Source organism: Rhincodon typus, chromosome 26 (assembly GCF_021869965.1).
Source record: "Rhincodon typus isolate 14 chromosome 26, sRhiTyp1.1, whole genome shotgun sequence".
Taxonomy (NCBI): Eukaryota; Metazoa; Chordata; class Chondrichthyes; order Orectolobiformes; family Rhincodontidae; genus Rhincodon; species Rhincodon typus.
Window position 1 is genome coordinate 32,742,438 of NC_063357.1, and position 14,069 is coordinate 32,756,506.

The 14,069-nt window shown below is 40.2% G+C and overlaps 1 protein-coding gene across 1 annotated transcript in view; it reads left to right on the plus strand.

Moving 5' to 3' along the window:
* Window positions 1–8,495, plus strand: part of mks1 (MKS transition zone complex subunit 1) — a 46,785-nt gene extending 38,290 nt beyond the window's left edge. Inside the window, exons 11-14 of the mRNA XM_020510083.2 lie at window positions 1,540–1,673; window positions 4,745–4,827; window positions 5,956–6,053; window positions 6,864–8,495. Of these exons, the coding sequence (XP_020365672.2) occupies window positions 1,540–1,673; window positions 4,745–4,827; window positions 5,956–6,053; window positions 6,864–6,967 (419 nt within the window). The 3' untranslated portion in view covers window positions 6,968–8,495. The remainder of the gene's footprint in view (window positions 1–1,539; window positions 1,674–4,744; window positions 4,828–5,955; window positions 6,054–6,863) is intronic.
* Window positions 8,496–14,069: the final 5,574 nt, after the last annotated feature.

Below are 14,069 nucleotides of genomic sequence, written 5' to 3' on the forward strand. Positions count from 1 at the left end.
AAAAACAAAAACATTACAACCACCCACCTTCAGGGGTGGAGGTAACAAACCCAATGCACAATCTATCTTCCATCAAGTCTATATGGTGGAAATAATTGAAACAAAATATATAATAGCAGCTAGATTTTCAGCAACTGGTTTGCAAAAGCACAACAAGCATATTCTAATATCCAATGAGTCATGATTGCAGTGTTCTTTCCTCACCTGGAAAGGGTATTCTTTAAAGGATGAATTATCTTAAATGACCATTACAATTTTTAGGAAAAAATTCAGGTTAATAAACATTATATATTTCAATGCACATCTAGTGACTCTGTTGGAGAATGGGACATTTTTCTTTTTATTATCTACTGTTAGTACTGAAAAGTTTCAAGACTCACTCAGCACAGTTCGATGCAAAATGAAGTTTCTTTAATCTCTGCCTTCAATTGCTTTCCTTGTACTCTACCTTAGAAGCACATTCCCACCTAAGTCAATGTGGTGTGTTTTGGTTTCTCACAACTCCTTGGCTGTGATCTCTAACTGAGATTGAAGAAAAATGATTATTGTGGTTGGTTGGCTCACTGAGCTGGTTCGTTGTTCCGCAGGCGTTTCATTACCCTGCTGGTTAACATCATCAGTGCAGTCTCCGGTGAAGTGCTGAGATAACAAGGTGTAGAGCTGGATGAACGCAGCAGGCCAAGCAGCATCAGAGGAGCAGGAAGGCTGACGTTTCGGGCCTAGACCCCATTTTCTGAAGAAGGGTCTAGGCCCAAAATGTCAGCCTTCCTGCTCCTCTGATGCTGCTTGGCCTGCTGTGTTCATCCAGCTCTACACCTTGTTATCTCAGATTCTCCAGCATCTGCAGTTCCTGCTATCTCCGATGAAGTGCTGTTGTGTTTTCCCACCTGTTATTTGAACTCTGGTGTCCGTCGGGCTGGATTACCTCACTTCTGGTTTTCCTTCACAGTGGAGTGTATATGGGGTCGAGCTCTATGTATTTATTGATGGCTTTCTCAGTGGAGTACCAGGCTTCTAGGAATTCTGGTGCTTGTCTCTGCTTTGCTTGTCCCAGAGTTCAAACAACAGGCGGGAAAACACAACAGCGCTTCATTGGAGGCTGCACTGATGATGTTACCCAGCAGGGTAATGAAACATCTGCGGAACAACGAACCAGCTCGGCGAGCCAACGAACCACAACATCCACAACCCAAGCTACAAATCTACTCTAAAAATTGGTTATCTTCTGGTAATCTTGTGATGTGAGTGTGGTTTGGTTTGTGACTGCAAATTGAACTCCTATTGATAGTTTGTCAAAATCTAAAGTAATGCATTCACATTTTGGATATTTCCCAAGACCACTGCAACCAGAATACTTTTCCAGTATTTCTACTTTATATTTTCAGTCTCTTGTTTCATTTACTGTTAGACCCTTTCATCGTTATGTCTGTGCTAGAATTGAAGCTAGGTACCAGAATTGAGTTGTTAATAGCTAAAGTTACTCACTGGCCTACTTGTTTGCTTTTTGTTGAATCGTGTAATTTTTTTTTTAATTTTCAGGTAGCTACACACTCACATGTCAGACCTGGAGACCCATTGTCCCTGGAACTGTGGCAGAAATGCGGAGATTTTTTGTTGGTGGCTTCCTCGAACTGGAAGATATGACATACATCCGTACCCCAAGCACATTCAAGGTAGCCATGAAAATTACTGGAGGTGATGTGAAATGTTTGGCTGTAAAAGGTGCCCTGCCTCACCCTAATCACTTGAATTGTAAGTTCAAGTTGTGTGGTACTGCATTGAAGAACAGGAAGATCCTAGTTTGAATCTCTTCCAATGCTGCACCAGCAAATTTCAGCCAGACTTTTGCTTGTGCAACTTCAGTTGGTGTTGTCTCCTAATTGAGAAAGAGAAACAAAATCAGCTTGATTTCTTGCTCCTGATTGCTGCATAGCAATCTTTGCTGGAGAAAGCATCATTGTAGGTTGTCAGTGGATAGACCAGGTTTGACTTGGTGGATGTCTGTAATCATGGCTCTCAAATATTGAATTGCTATTTGAATGTCGTACCCAAAGGCAGATGGGGACTTCAATGGAAAAGGGAAGAAAATGACTGCAAAAAATTAAGAGAAAAATCTAGTAAAAAATTCCAGTCTGTCAGTGTGAAACTAATCTCTGGACTTGATTGGTTTTAAGTAAACACAGGTCATCAATTTGATTGGTCCCAGGGAAGCTGCATTCAATTGCTAAAGCCTATTTCCATCTTGGACTGCTGGTCTGCTTCTGCCAAATATCTGACTACTAGTTTTCCTTTTCTCTACTTTATTAATCAGCTCCAAGCCTTGATGGCATTTTCAACCATTACAGTTTGAATCATGCATGGATTTCAATGAAAAAAGAGTCTGTGCAAATCTTTGAGCATGAGTAAAAGTTTTATCAAAGTCTAGGCACATGAGGTAACTGGGTAAAGTCTTAAAAAAAAACAAGAACTTTGAAGGTGACTGGGAAGGAGAATAAGGAATAAAACAATTCAAAGATGTTTAACAGAGTGGAGAAAAGCAGGAGAGAAGATAAAGTAAAATGTTAAAAGTTAATGAACATCAAGAAGGGGAAGGGTGAAAAGGGAGGAAGAGGAACGAAGGGGAAGAAAAGGGGCGATTCTGATAAAATGATATTTTTAAAGGTATTTTGCTAGGGGAAGTCCTAAGTTGTGTGATGGATTAGACGTAAGATGGAGATCTTGTGGTCCTCCAGCAACCAGCTTGCTTGTTGTGTGGGTAGCTGCACATGGATAAATCTGATCTTGAATGCTGATCATCTACTTACTGTTGGGGTTGGGAAGAGTGCCTGCCAGAGCTGGAAACACAAGATATAAAAATGTGCCACTACTGTAGTAACATACCTGTCTCAGATACAAATATGGAACTTGAGTATGAGGTACAAGTTAGGTACTTGGCGAGGCTGTTTTGGCTCATTACAGAAATCCCACTGCTTGGCCTTCTGTTCCACCTCCTATGATACCACACTACCATTGCCTTACTCTGTCTCCTTTAGTAACTTCTGCTTTTCACATTTCTCACCTTATGCCATCTCTCTCACCTCTTTTAACATCTTCAGTGTCTGTCCTCGCCAAGACTACCCGTACTTCTTCCCAAAACATCCTCTATCTATTCCTGTCTTGACCGCTGAGCAGCTCCATATTCATGGCGCCATTTCTCCATGTCCTGTTTCCTCTGATTCTGTGCCATCTCTAAACCACTACTTCCACTTGTGCACCATACTTCTTCCCAATGCATATCTAGTAGTCTTGAAGAAAAGTTAAAATTGGAGGCGGCAACATTTTCTCTGACCATTAATCCCGTCAACTTGCCAATTACTATATCTCCTTTCTCAACCAGAGACTTAAAAAATCTTATAAAACAAGCAAGTTTTTGCATTCTGCTCACTGTATTTGATTCCAGGCTGAGCTCCATATTACAAAAATGACCCCTTACACCTTCATAACAACATTCATCTCTACTTATATTTGTTGAAACTCTTAATCATATTTGTCATTTTCTGACGACCTTATTTATTCTAATGATCCCTTGACTTGCCTCCTGCGTTGCATTGAGCTTTCAAAACTAAATGTGTTGGTGGGTAGCTGGAACAACCTCCAATTAAAAAGAAACTGAAAGAACTGTGGATGCTGTAAATCAGAAATAAAAACAGAAATTGCTGGAAAAGCTCAGCAGGTCTGGCAGCATCTGTGGAGAGAAATCAGAGTTAACATTTCAGGTCAAGTGATCCTTTCTCAGTTCCAGCAATTTCTGATTTTGGCATCAGTTAAACAGGTTAGCTGAAAAACTAGCATAACCTCAACTGGCAAATTCGTAGTCAGGACTGCAGTGGCTGGTCGAGGGTGGTGCCTCTACATCATTTAAACTATTCGTCCCCTGGACTTACTTCACAGTAAACTCTGATGTGCTAAGCAAAGGTTTCCATTTCAGTAACTGCTATCACAACAGAATCCTTCAACTCCAGTGGTACAATCGATGTCTGTGAAGTCAAATGGAAAGTTGAAGCAACAACTTGTCGTTAATTATATAGGGTCACCTGATTGTTGTAATGAGGCAAATTCCTGCCTTTTTAAAACAAAATCACAGGCCCTTCTACAGATGGCAAATATTTACCCTCCACCTGTAGTAAATTTTGGCTGATTTAAAATTCTGATCCTCTCCTCTCATGCATGAAATTCTTCTCCCCCATCACCCCTATCCTAATTGACTTGTGTTAGCTTCATTCCCTAACATTTTAAGTTTAAAATTCTCACCTTGGGCTTTTGTGGCACAGTGGTAGTGCTCCTGTGTCTGAGACAGAAGGCCTGGGCTCAAACAGCTCTACTCCCCCTCCGCTTTCTCCAGATGTGTGTAATAACGTCTCTGAACAGGTTGACTAGAATATATTCAAAATTCTCATCTGTGTGTTTAAGTCCCTTTGTGTGCTCAGTTCTCTCTATCTTTGTAACTCTCTCCTGTCTTGCAACCACGCTCCTGTAAAATGTTCATTTCTCCTACCCTGGCCTAAACCTTTGGACAACATTTTATTTGCCCCTACTAAATTATTGTCTCCTTTAGATCAATAAATTCCAGTTGATAAGAAGGGATGGAGGAGGATTGAAATTTGAACAATTAATACGACGAGAAAGGAAGGATGTAAAACATTAAGGATGTTATGGAAAAAGACCAAAGATTGAGATACAATTAAACTATCTTCTTTACATTTAGGGAGAGAGATTGAGTCGATTTGGTTTCAGAACCGAAACAACAGGAACTGTTACCATGAGGTTTAATTGCATGCAGCAGTGCAGGTGAGTGGACCAGAGATGTATGAATACCAGACAGACATGATGGGTGACTTGAATCACTGGTTCTGGTGAGTGATGTTTACCAATGGCATTGCAGACAAGGCTAATATTATTTTGCCCGCTGCTAATTGTCTTGGCCTTGGTGGGAATGAGCCGTCCTCTTGAAAACATTTTGAGTGGCTTGCTAGTCAACCACAATGCTTTGGTTCTGAAGTCACATTTAGGTCATACCTGATAAGTATGGCTGATAACCTTCCCTAAAGTACGTACCAGGTAGAACTTCATGACAATCCAGTAAAGTACGTTAGTGAACCAGATAGAACTTTATGACAATCCAATAAATGCATGGCCACTATTGCAGATGTTTACATTTTATTCCAAATTTATTTAATGAACTCCATTTAAATGCTCAGCTGCCATTGGAATCATTTGAAATTCTGTCACTGGATTATTAATCCATGCCTCTGGACTACTAGTCCAGTGATATAACCACAATATTACAGTACCCTTAAATGTATGAATTTATCAGGTGAGGGCAGTACAAGCCTGCTTTAATAGTTAGCCATGACCAAATATCCTCCTATACTTGCTGCATCAACTCTTACATGAAGAACGGTCATTTCACCAAATTGCCAAAGAATCCTCGAGGTTGTGGAATTGTAGCCCAGGAAGTTGCTGCTTTGGCAGAGAAGGTAACTAAACTAGTGAGACTGAAAGGCTGTCCCATCAGAATGTTTCCTTAGTTCATTCATATATCTGTATGCACTGTGATGGTGAGCAACTGTATAATTTGTAGCCCAGTCTTAATTTCTGCTTTGAATCAAAATATAGAGCAGACACTCAGCAGCACCCACAGAGTCAACAGGCTTTTCTTTATCTGATCCTTACTGTAACAGTGTCAGAACCAGATGTCCTAGAGTGGCATAGTGACTTCCAAGAGAAAATTGAACAGAAAATGTAGCCAAGGAACAATAAAATCCAGTGCTGTCATTAATTTGGTAATATCATTTAAGTAACTATCATTGCTGATAATCTACTGAGAAAATGGGTGATGAATTTGAGATGTGTTTATTTAGACTGAACTTTGTGATGTGTATGAATCTATTGAGTTTGTGTTGTCGTGTTCGATAGGTCTTTCCTTGATTCAAGCATGGCAAGGAAGAAATCACAAAGTGTTCTGGAGCGTATGGGTGGACTTTCACATCAGGCTTCCCTCCAATCTGTTATAGGTATGTGATCATTAATATGCAGCTATATTACAATACTGTGCATTTAGGCTAGACAGGAAATTGTTACATAAACATTTGATCAGTAGTGTTTATTCCTGCTTACTGCTTGAGTATCTGCTGGTTTCTTCTTTATCTTTATACTGTGAGTAGTCAATGCTATCTTATCACATCACTGCATTCCTTGGTGTCTTTGTCTCCTTGGTGTAAGGCGGGATGGTTTTGGGCTCTTTATAGAGCATTGCATTATGAATTAGCCTATTCTGTCTGGAATGGAAGATTGAGTCCTGGCTAGTTTTGTTGGGGACTGAAGTCTCTGCTGTCTGCTGATTGGAAGAGTCTGATGCGTTATTGCTTGTAAATTGCAGGCCTGAAAGGTATCAGTTTTTGTGCAAAGTAATGTGTGCATGGTTATGTAACAACAGTTAAAGAAGCTGCACGTTGTCGGGGAGAAAGGGCTTTGCACAATAACAAAGTTTCACGGAAGCATTGGTCCCAGAGAGATGAGTTTAGGCAATAGCAATGCACTTTCTTATAGCCAATGGCTCAGCACACTGATGTCCTAAATTTGAGGTAAATTAACGTTTTGCCCTGGCTGTTCAGGGCTGGTGTGGGAATTTTGAAAAGCGGAACCAACACAGTTAAAAGAACTCTCCTCAGATTGGAGTGAGGCAGTTTGCAACTTTTCTTTTCATTGAATAACTGAGCTCATTATGCTACTCCCTGATTGGATGGAAGGTAATTTTGTTTGCAAAGATAAACAAACATATTTTTCAGTTTTTTCACTGTATGCTTTGTCTTTTTTCCACTCAGAGGCGTTTGGTCGAGCGCAGCAACGTATGCATGAAGCACAAGAGAGCCTTTCAAAAGACCTGCTGCGTGCATCTACATTTCTGGAATCAAAGTCAGTGGCATAATAAATCAACATCAGTTGCAATGGACTGTGATATTACAGGCTGAGAAGTAAAACTGACTCATTCAGAAGACAGCAAAATTGGAGAAACAACCCTGGGAGCATGTATTCTATTTAATTAGCGTTGTAATACTTTGTTGTTCTTTTGGCTTTTCCGTGGTCAAACTTTGAGCTTGCATATATTTAAGTAACACAGTGAATGAAGTAATGCCTCACTGAGACAATTGTAGAATCATAAAATCGAAAGTTTCTCAGCCAACTGATGCTTGTACTGTTCAGAGTCACTTAGAAATTTTGATAAATAAGGACGACAGGTTTGAACCAAAATAGAATATTCGTTAATTCCTGACAGCAATGTTCAATGCTTATTGAAGAATTTTTTTTTTCCACGGCCTTGGATTAGACACTATCCTGTATATATTTGGCTACCTATAGCTGCACAAACCAGAAGCTTTGATTCCTGTTTTTTGCTGAAGTAGGTGATCTCATAGCAGCAACAAGGACACTACAAATGGCAAAGCAACTTGAATGAAGAAAATTCAGATGGCTCCCCCTTCATATTGCAGTCCAAGATCTTTTTGTGAATGTCTACGCACATTTGAATGTTGGGTAAACATTGGATTTTCCTTGATTGTGATGCTTTCTGTGGTACAGGTAAAGTTGTCATTATCCCAGACAACAATTGGGCTACCCTCATCAGAGACGACTGGTAGTGAATTTAATCTGAGAATTAGCACGACAAGGTGAGGAACACAGTTGAGAAGTCAGGACCTTCATGGTAACCTCAGCTGGTGCGGAAAATGAATCTGCACTGTTGGTGTCGCTCAGTATCACAAAACAGCCATTTAGCTGGCTGAGCTAATGGCCCCCTGTGGTATAAAGGCCACATTTGACGCTCATATCTGAAGAATGGTGAGTTCAGAAGGATGATGGAACACTGTTGGCTGCTGGCAAGAGAGGAGAGTGATTAATTTACAATGAGCTGTCTAGAGCAAAAAATCTAATCAGAATGCATATCCATCATGTCAGTTCATTTTTTGCATTTAAATTGTAGGACACCCTTATGTTTGGACGAGTTGATGACTTATAGTATGTCCGTTTGAACCATGACAGCTGTACGATTAACAACTAAGAAATGTTTAAACCCATGAAAGACTTAGAGAATCAGACAAGGTGAAAAATTCATAATTTTACAGGATGCAGTATTACTTGATCACTTAATTTGCCAAGTATTTCTTGAACTTTCTGACAACATCAATATATTGTGCTGAATGAGAAGTGTTTCTTCCAACTTGTGGATGAGAACCTTTAGAAATGCAATCAAGGGACATAATCGGTATAGGCAAAATCCCCTGAGAAGCTTATATCGTAAGATATATTTAGACCTTTATTGTTAGCATGAATATATGTAGACTGTTGCATATTTCTCATTTGAGTATAGAAAATAAGTTGTACCTGCAGTACTAAAACTTGTTATAGACCTGGAACTGAAAGTAGGTCCTTAACTATACAAGAGTTCAATAACAATAAATGCTGGAAATCTGAAACAGAAAATGCTGGAAACTATCTGTATTTTCATTATTTTCAGATTTTATTCCTTTTCATTCCATGATCACTGAATTAGAGAAGGCCTTTAATGTTGATTTAATCTTTTGAAGTGTAACTCATTAACAGAGGAGGAAATGTATTTTTTTTATCTTTCAGGTCAAACATTCTTAGGATGTCAGATGATGACTGAACGTTCCAGAGACTGTTGATAACTTGGGTTGTTGCAAAAGTTCAGTAGTACTTTCCAACTGGAAATTATACAAACAACCTTAAGGCTTGGAGTAGATCTGTAGCTCGGGTTGTGGATGTTGAGGTTGGTTGGCTCGCTGAGCTGGTTTGTTGTTCTGCAGACGTTTCATTACCGTGCTTGGTAACATCCTCAGTGCAGCCTCTGATGAAGCGTCAGTGTGTTTTCCCATCTGGTTTTTTAAACTCTGGGGTCCGTTGCGATGGATTGCCTCACTTCCAGGTTTCCTCTGTAGTGGAATGTATATGGGGTCGAGTTCAATGTGTTTATTAATGGCATGCTTCGTGGAGTGCCATGCTTAAATAACCTTAAAGTAAGAAAAGACAGTGGGTAGCATGCCTGCTTCTGAGCCAGAAGTTCCGAGATTCAAGTCACACTCGAGTACTTGATGGCCAAAGATGGTGCCTTCATACGCAACCAAACAGATTCAGTATCCACTTCTAAATTCTACTAATCTTTGCCAATGACAGTTGGTTAAAGTCGGAGAGATTCCTGGTAAGCTGTGTGAAGGAAAGCAGATGGGAGCCTCCACCGTCACTATTCATACATCTGGACTGCAACATGCACGTAAAGCTTTACGTTGTCACTTTAACTCCTTGGAGGGTGGTCAGTTAGCTGGGTGGCCAGTGTTGACTAGATTAGTATCAACATAATGGAGCTCGATCCCCATTTTGGCTGGAGTGGATTCGGGACCTGCCTCCTTGCCCTACCCATGGTGAAGGTCGTGGGGAAGTGGTCAGATCTGACTTTGGGCATAAAACGGAAGAAGATCATAAGCCAAGAGGGACTGGCCTAAAAGATGTTCAAGTGATACAGTTGTTAATGTAGCTACAGCAGGGACGGTCTGAATTCCCACCTGCAACGTTCTGATACCGTCAAGTGTTAAAGCCACAATTTAATAAAACAATAGTACCAAAACCATCTTTTGTTATATTGCAGCAAATATGCGACTCTGTTGCTCAACTGCTATGAATTTGTCATATTGCCATTTGTGTAAATGAAACTGGTTTTCTATCCTGCATATATCATAAGAAAAAAAAGAGCTGGAAGTGTCCAACACCTAACTGCCTCAGTATATTCAGTCCTGCCCAGGCCCTGGTTTCACTGAACCAATCTCTCTCTCTTTGTTTCTTGTTTAATATGGTTCTCTACTCTGCGTTTTATTTTGTTTTAGAATGTGATATATTCTGGGGTTTTTTACGGAAGCAGTAATGATAACTCGGGAGCTGTGAAATGAAAGATTTGAGTCTGTAATGCGCAAACATTTGGTAAACATGCATATGTAGCTTGTAAGGGGTTAATTATCTTTTCTGAAATCTTTGGCACAAATAGATAGCCTTTAAAGTTTCAAAGACAAGGGGTTGGATTTTCATGGTCCCAGTCAGCACCAAATGGAGGTAAGCCCAGACAAACATGGCCATCAAATGAGCCAACTTCCATTCCTATCCTTGGCTATTTCCATAGTGTGGGGAAGGATCTGGACCCTAGATACTGTGTGTAAAAAATACAACTGACATCACTGTGGACTCATTGGCAGCCCAATCCAAGTCCGTTATTTTTCATGGAGAGAGTAAGACTCTACCAGCTGTTGGAAGGCATGACACTTGGTTTGGAGATGAGAAGAGCTTGAAAAGTTTTGTTTTCTTTACAATTCATCATGAGGTGTAACAAGCATGAGATCTTTGTGTTCCTTAAGGTGAGCTTTCATTGTTTACTGGGTAGTTACATCTTCCAATATGTTTGCCACATTGTTACTTCTGCCAAATGGGAACTGTCAAATAAAGACCAATGTAGAAAAGTCATTAACTGAATAAAGCCCATTTTACATAATTAAAGGGTAACCTAGTATGATAGCCAAGTGTAAATTTTTTTCCTCATTTTATAAGTTCAGTCTACATAGCTGTTTAGATTGCAGTTTTGAAGTCTATTTATTCACCTGGTGAGTTTTATTCGTTGTTGGCTGAAATCTACGTACCAAATTGGTTTGCAAAGTGCTTGACATTATTTACGTATTTTGTTTGAAATATCTGTTCGGTGACTTAGGGAGCAGTCAGCTATTCACCAGCTTCCAACTGTTACAGTGGAATGTCTGAGTTCTGTTCAGAAAATGGGTACTGGTTAGAGGATGGGAGTCAGGGATTAGGGTGAATGAGTAAGGTGCTTGGGGAGTGGGGTAGAAGTGGGGGAACTGTACAGTGCTCAGAAGCTTCAACAGTATATAGAGGAGCAACTGACTGCATAGTAAGCATTGGAATGACAGTTTTTGGGAACATAGGCAGATCTTTTAACCTGTGCACTCTGGACTAGGCCCACTTCCATTTTCACACCTGGTGTTAGGCCTGCCTTCAGGCTAGTTAGGGTCTGGACCCCTAGAAGATTCCATTTGATGACCATCAAAAGACAAAGATCAGGTTTGTCTTGCTTTCATTGACTTAGCTAAGGAACCAACTAAACCTGGAGTCCAATTCTTCAAAACCGTTGCTGGCCTCAGTCTTTGTAGTATCCAATATCTTAAGTTGTGTCTTGATATCCTATGGGGTGAATTCATTTGATTGAAGACAAGGATGTGACATGCAGGGGACCTTGGAGAAGAGGCTGAGATGTACCATCAATTGGGAACTTCTGGCTGAGGATAATCACAAATGCTTTAGCCTTGTTTTTTGCACTAATATGCTGGGGTGTCACAACATTGAAAATGTGTATATTTGTGGAGCTCGTCCTCCTGTTAGTTGTCCGCTGTCACTCACTGCTGGAGTTGGCAGGACTGCAGATTTTATCCATTGATCATTTAATTGCACACACTCATTGACACTGTACAGGACAAAGCAAAGGCATTATATCCACAAACATTAACTCCTTCCACCAAATGGAGAAAGGTTACAGAGAGCTACAGCACAGGGATTTTTAGAGTGGGGCGGGGGGGAGTCTTGCATAATTCACAGAAAGCTGGCATACAAGTTTAGCAAGTGATAGGGAAGACAAATGAAATGTTAGCCTTTATTTCAAAGGGACTGGGGTATTAAAAAATAGGAAGGCTGTGGAGGCCAGGTCATTGAGTACATTTAAGACTGAAATAGGTAGGTTCTTGATTATCAAAGGGATCAAGGGTCATGGGGAGAAAGCAGGAGAATGGGGTTGAGGAACTTATCAACCATGATTGAATGGCAGAGCAGACTCAATGGGCCGAATGGCCTAATTTCTGCTCCAATGTCTTATGGTCTATAAAAGGATACAAGGCACTGGTCAGACCATAGCTAGATTGCTGTCAATAAATTTAGTTTCTTTATCTAAGAAAACATATACTGGCATTTGAGGCAGACCAGAGAAGGCTCACTAGGTTGATCTGAGGTATGGAGGGACTTTCTTATGAGGAAACATTGAGTAGGTCAGTTCTCCAGATATTACAGTTTAGAAGAGTGAGCTGACTTTATTGAAACATACAAGACTCTTTTTGGGACTTAATTGTTTAGATGTTGAGAGGTTGTTTGCCTTGTGGGAGCATCTAGAATCAAAGGGCATAATCTCAGAATACGGGGAGGGGATGGCCTAATGGTATTATTGTTGGACTGTTGATCCAGAGACCCAGATAATAGTCTGGGGAGCTGGAGGAACACAACAGGCCAGCTGTGTTCCTCCATCTAGTTCACCAATGTCCTTCAGGAAAGGAAATCTGCCATCCTTACTTGGTTTGGCCTACATGTGACTTCAGACTCACAGCAATGTGGTTTACTCTTAACTGCCCTCTGGGCAATTAGGGGTGGGCAATAAATACTGCCTAGCCAGCGATGCCCTCATCTTGTGAATGAATAAAGAGAAGAAAAGGGTCGCCCATTTAAGACTGGGACGAAGAAGAATTTCTTCTCCAAGGGTAGTGAGTGTGGAATTCCTTATTGCAGAGGGCTGTAAAGGCTACTTCATTAGGTCATTCAAGACAGACATTTTTTAATCCATAAAAGAATCAAGGGTCATCGGGAAAACACAGAAAATGGAGTTGAGGATTATGAGATCAGTCACGATCTCAGTGAATAGCAGAGCAGACTCGATGGGCTGAATGGTGAACTTAGGCTCCAAGATCTTGTGGCCTTATGGTCTAACTTCAACAAGTCAGTCTGAAAATCCAGTGAAATGTTTCCCAAGCACACTTTTAAACAGAGTTCTGGCATTAACAACATTGAAAACCTGGTGTACGTCAGGATACTCAGTTTCCATTCTTTCCATTACAATAAATCTACAAAGGTAATTTTCTTTCCATCTGTGTGGATCTCTAACGTCCATGCGCAGCAGCAACTTCCAGAATTGGAAGACAATGCTGCCAATGGCCATGCACAGAACTTTGGCACAGCTTAGAGGGAACATTGGTTGTGAGTCACAAATTGCAGTATGCAAAAACCATGCTACATTTTTCTGCTGATATGCTTCCATAGACCTTCACTATTTCCAATTGCTTTTTCACTGAGCATTAATTTTGTGCAAGGCAGACTATCTTCAAAAATTGCTGAAGTCTTATAACATTTTTTAAAATTGAAATTAATCAATCACAAACAGCAAGATATTTTGATATATGGCCATGCACAAATTTTAATAAGTTGGTGATAGGACAACAAAATGAGTGGCATTTATTGGCATTCTGGTGCCCTTCACCACTGTGGTAAAGTTACCAAGTTAATGAACTGAGTAAAAGATAATGGGTCAGTGTTAGGACCAGCAGTGTTTTTAATTTTTAATGACTTGAACCCTGGGGTACAGGACCTACACAAAAGTGAAGGTGGATACCAGACTTGGAAATGTAGCAAACAAAGAAACTTGTGATATGTGCAATCAGATCCATGATATTCAAGTGCAGAAAAAAAATTGTGATAAAATGGTAGGAAGAGTGAGTACAGCTTAACCATGCTATACAATTTTAAAAAGATGAGTAAAAAGAGAGGGACCCTGGGGTGCTTGTGAAGAAATCTTTGCATTTGCCAGGACAGTTAATAAAATATTCATAAAACATGAGGGATCCTGGATTTTATTAACAGAATTCAAAAGTCAAGAAGTCATGCTAAACTCACACAGAACACTGGCTTGACCACTGGCGTCCAATTCTGGGTGCCACGCTTAAAGAATGAGAAGTTTTTGGAGGAAGGTGCAGCAGATTTTATTAAAAGCATGAATGGATTATATTGACTAAATACTGCAGAACTTTCCAATGACTGTAGGTCCACAAACTAAAGGTTATAAATTTATGATTGGCTAAAGAACCAGAAGCAGCATAAGGAAAAACATTTTTTACACAATGATTAATTAGGATTTGGAATGTACTGCCTGA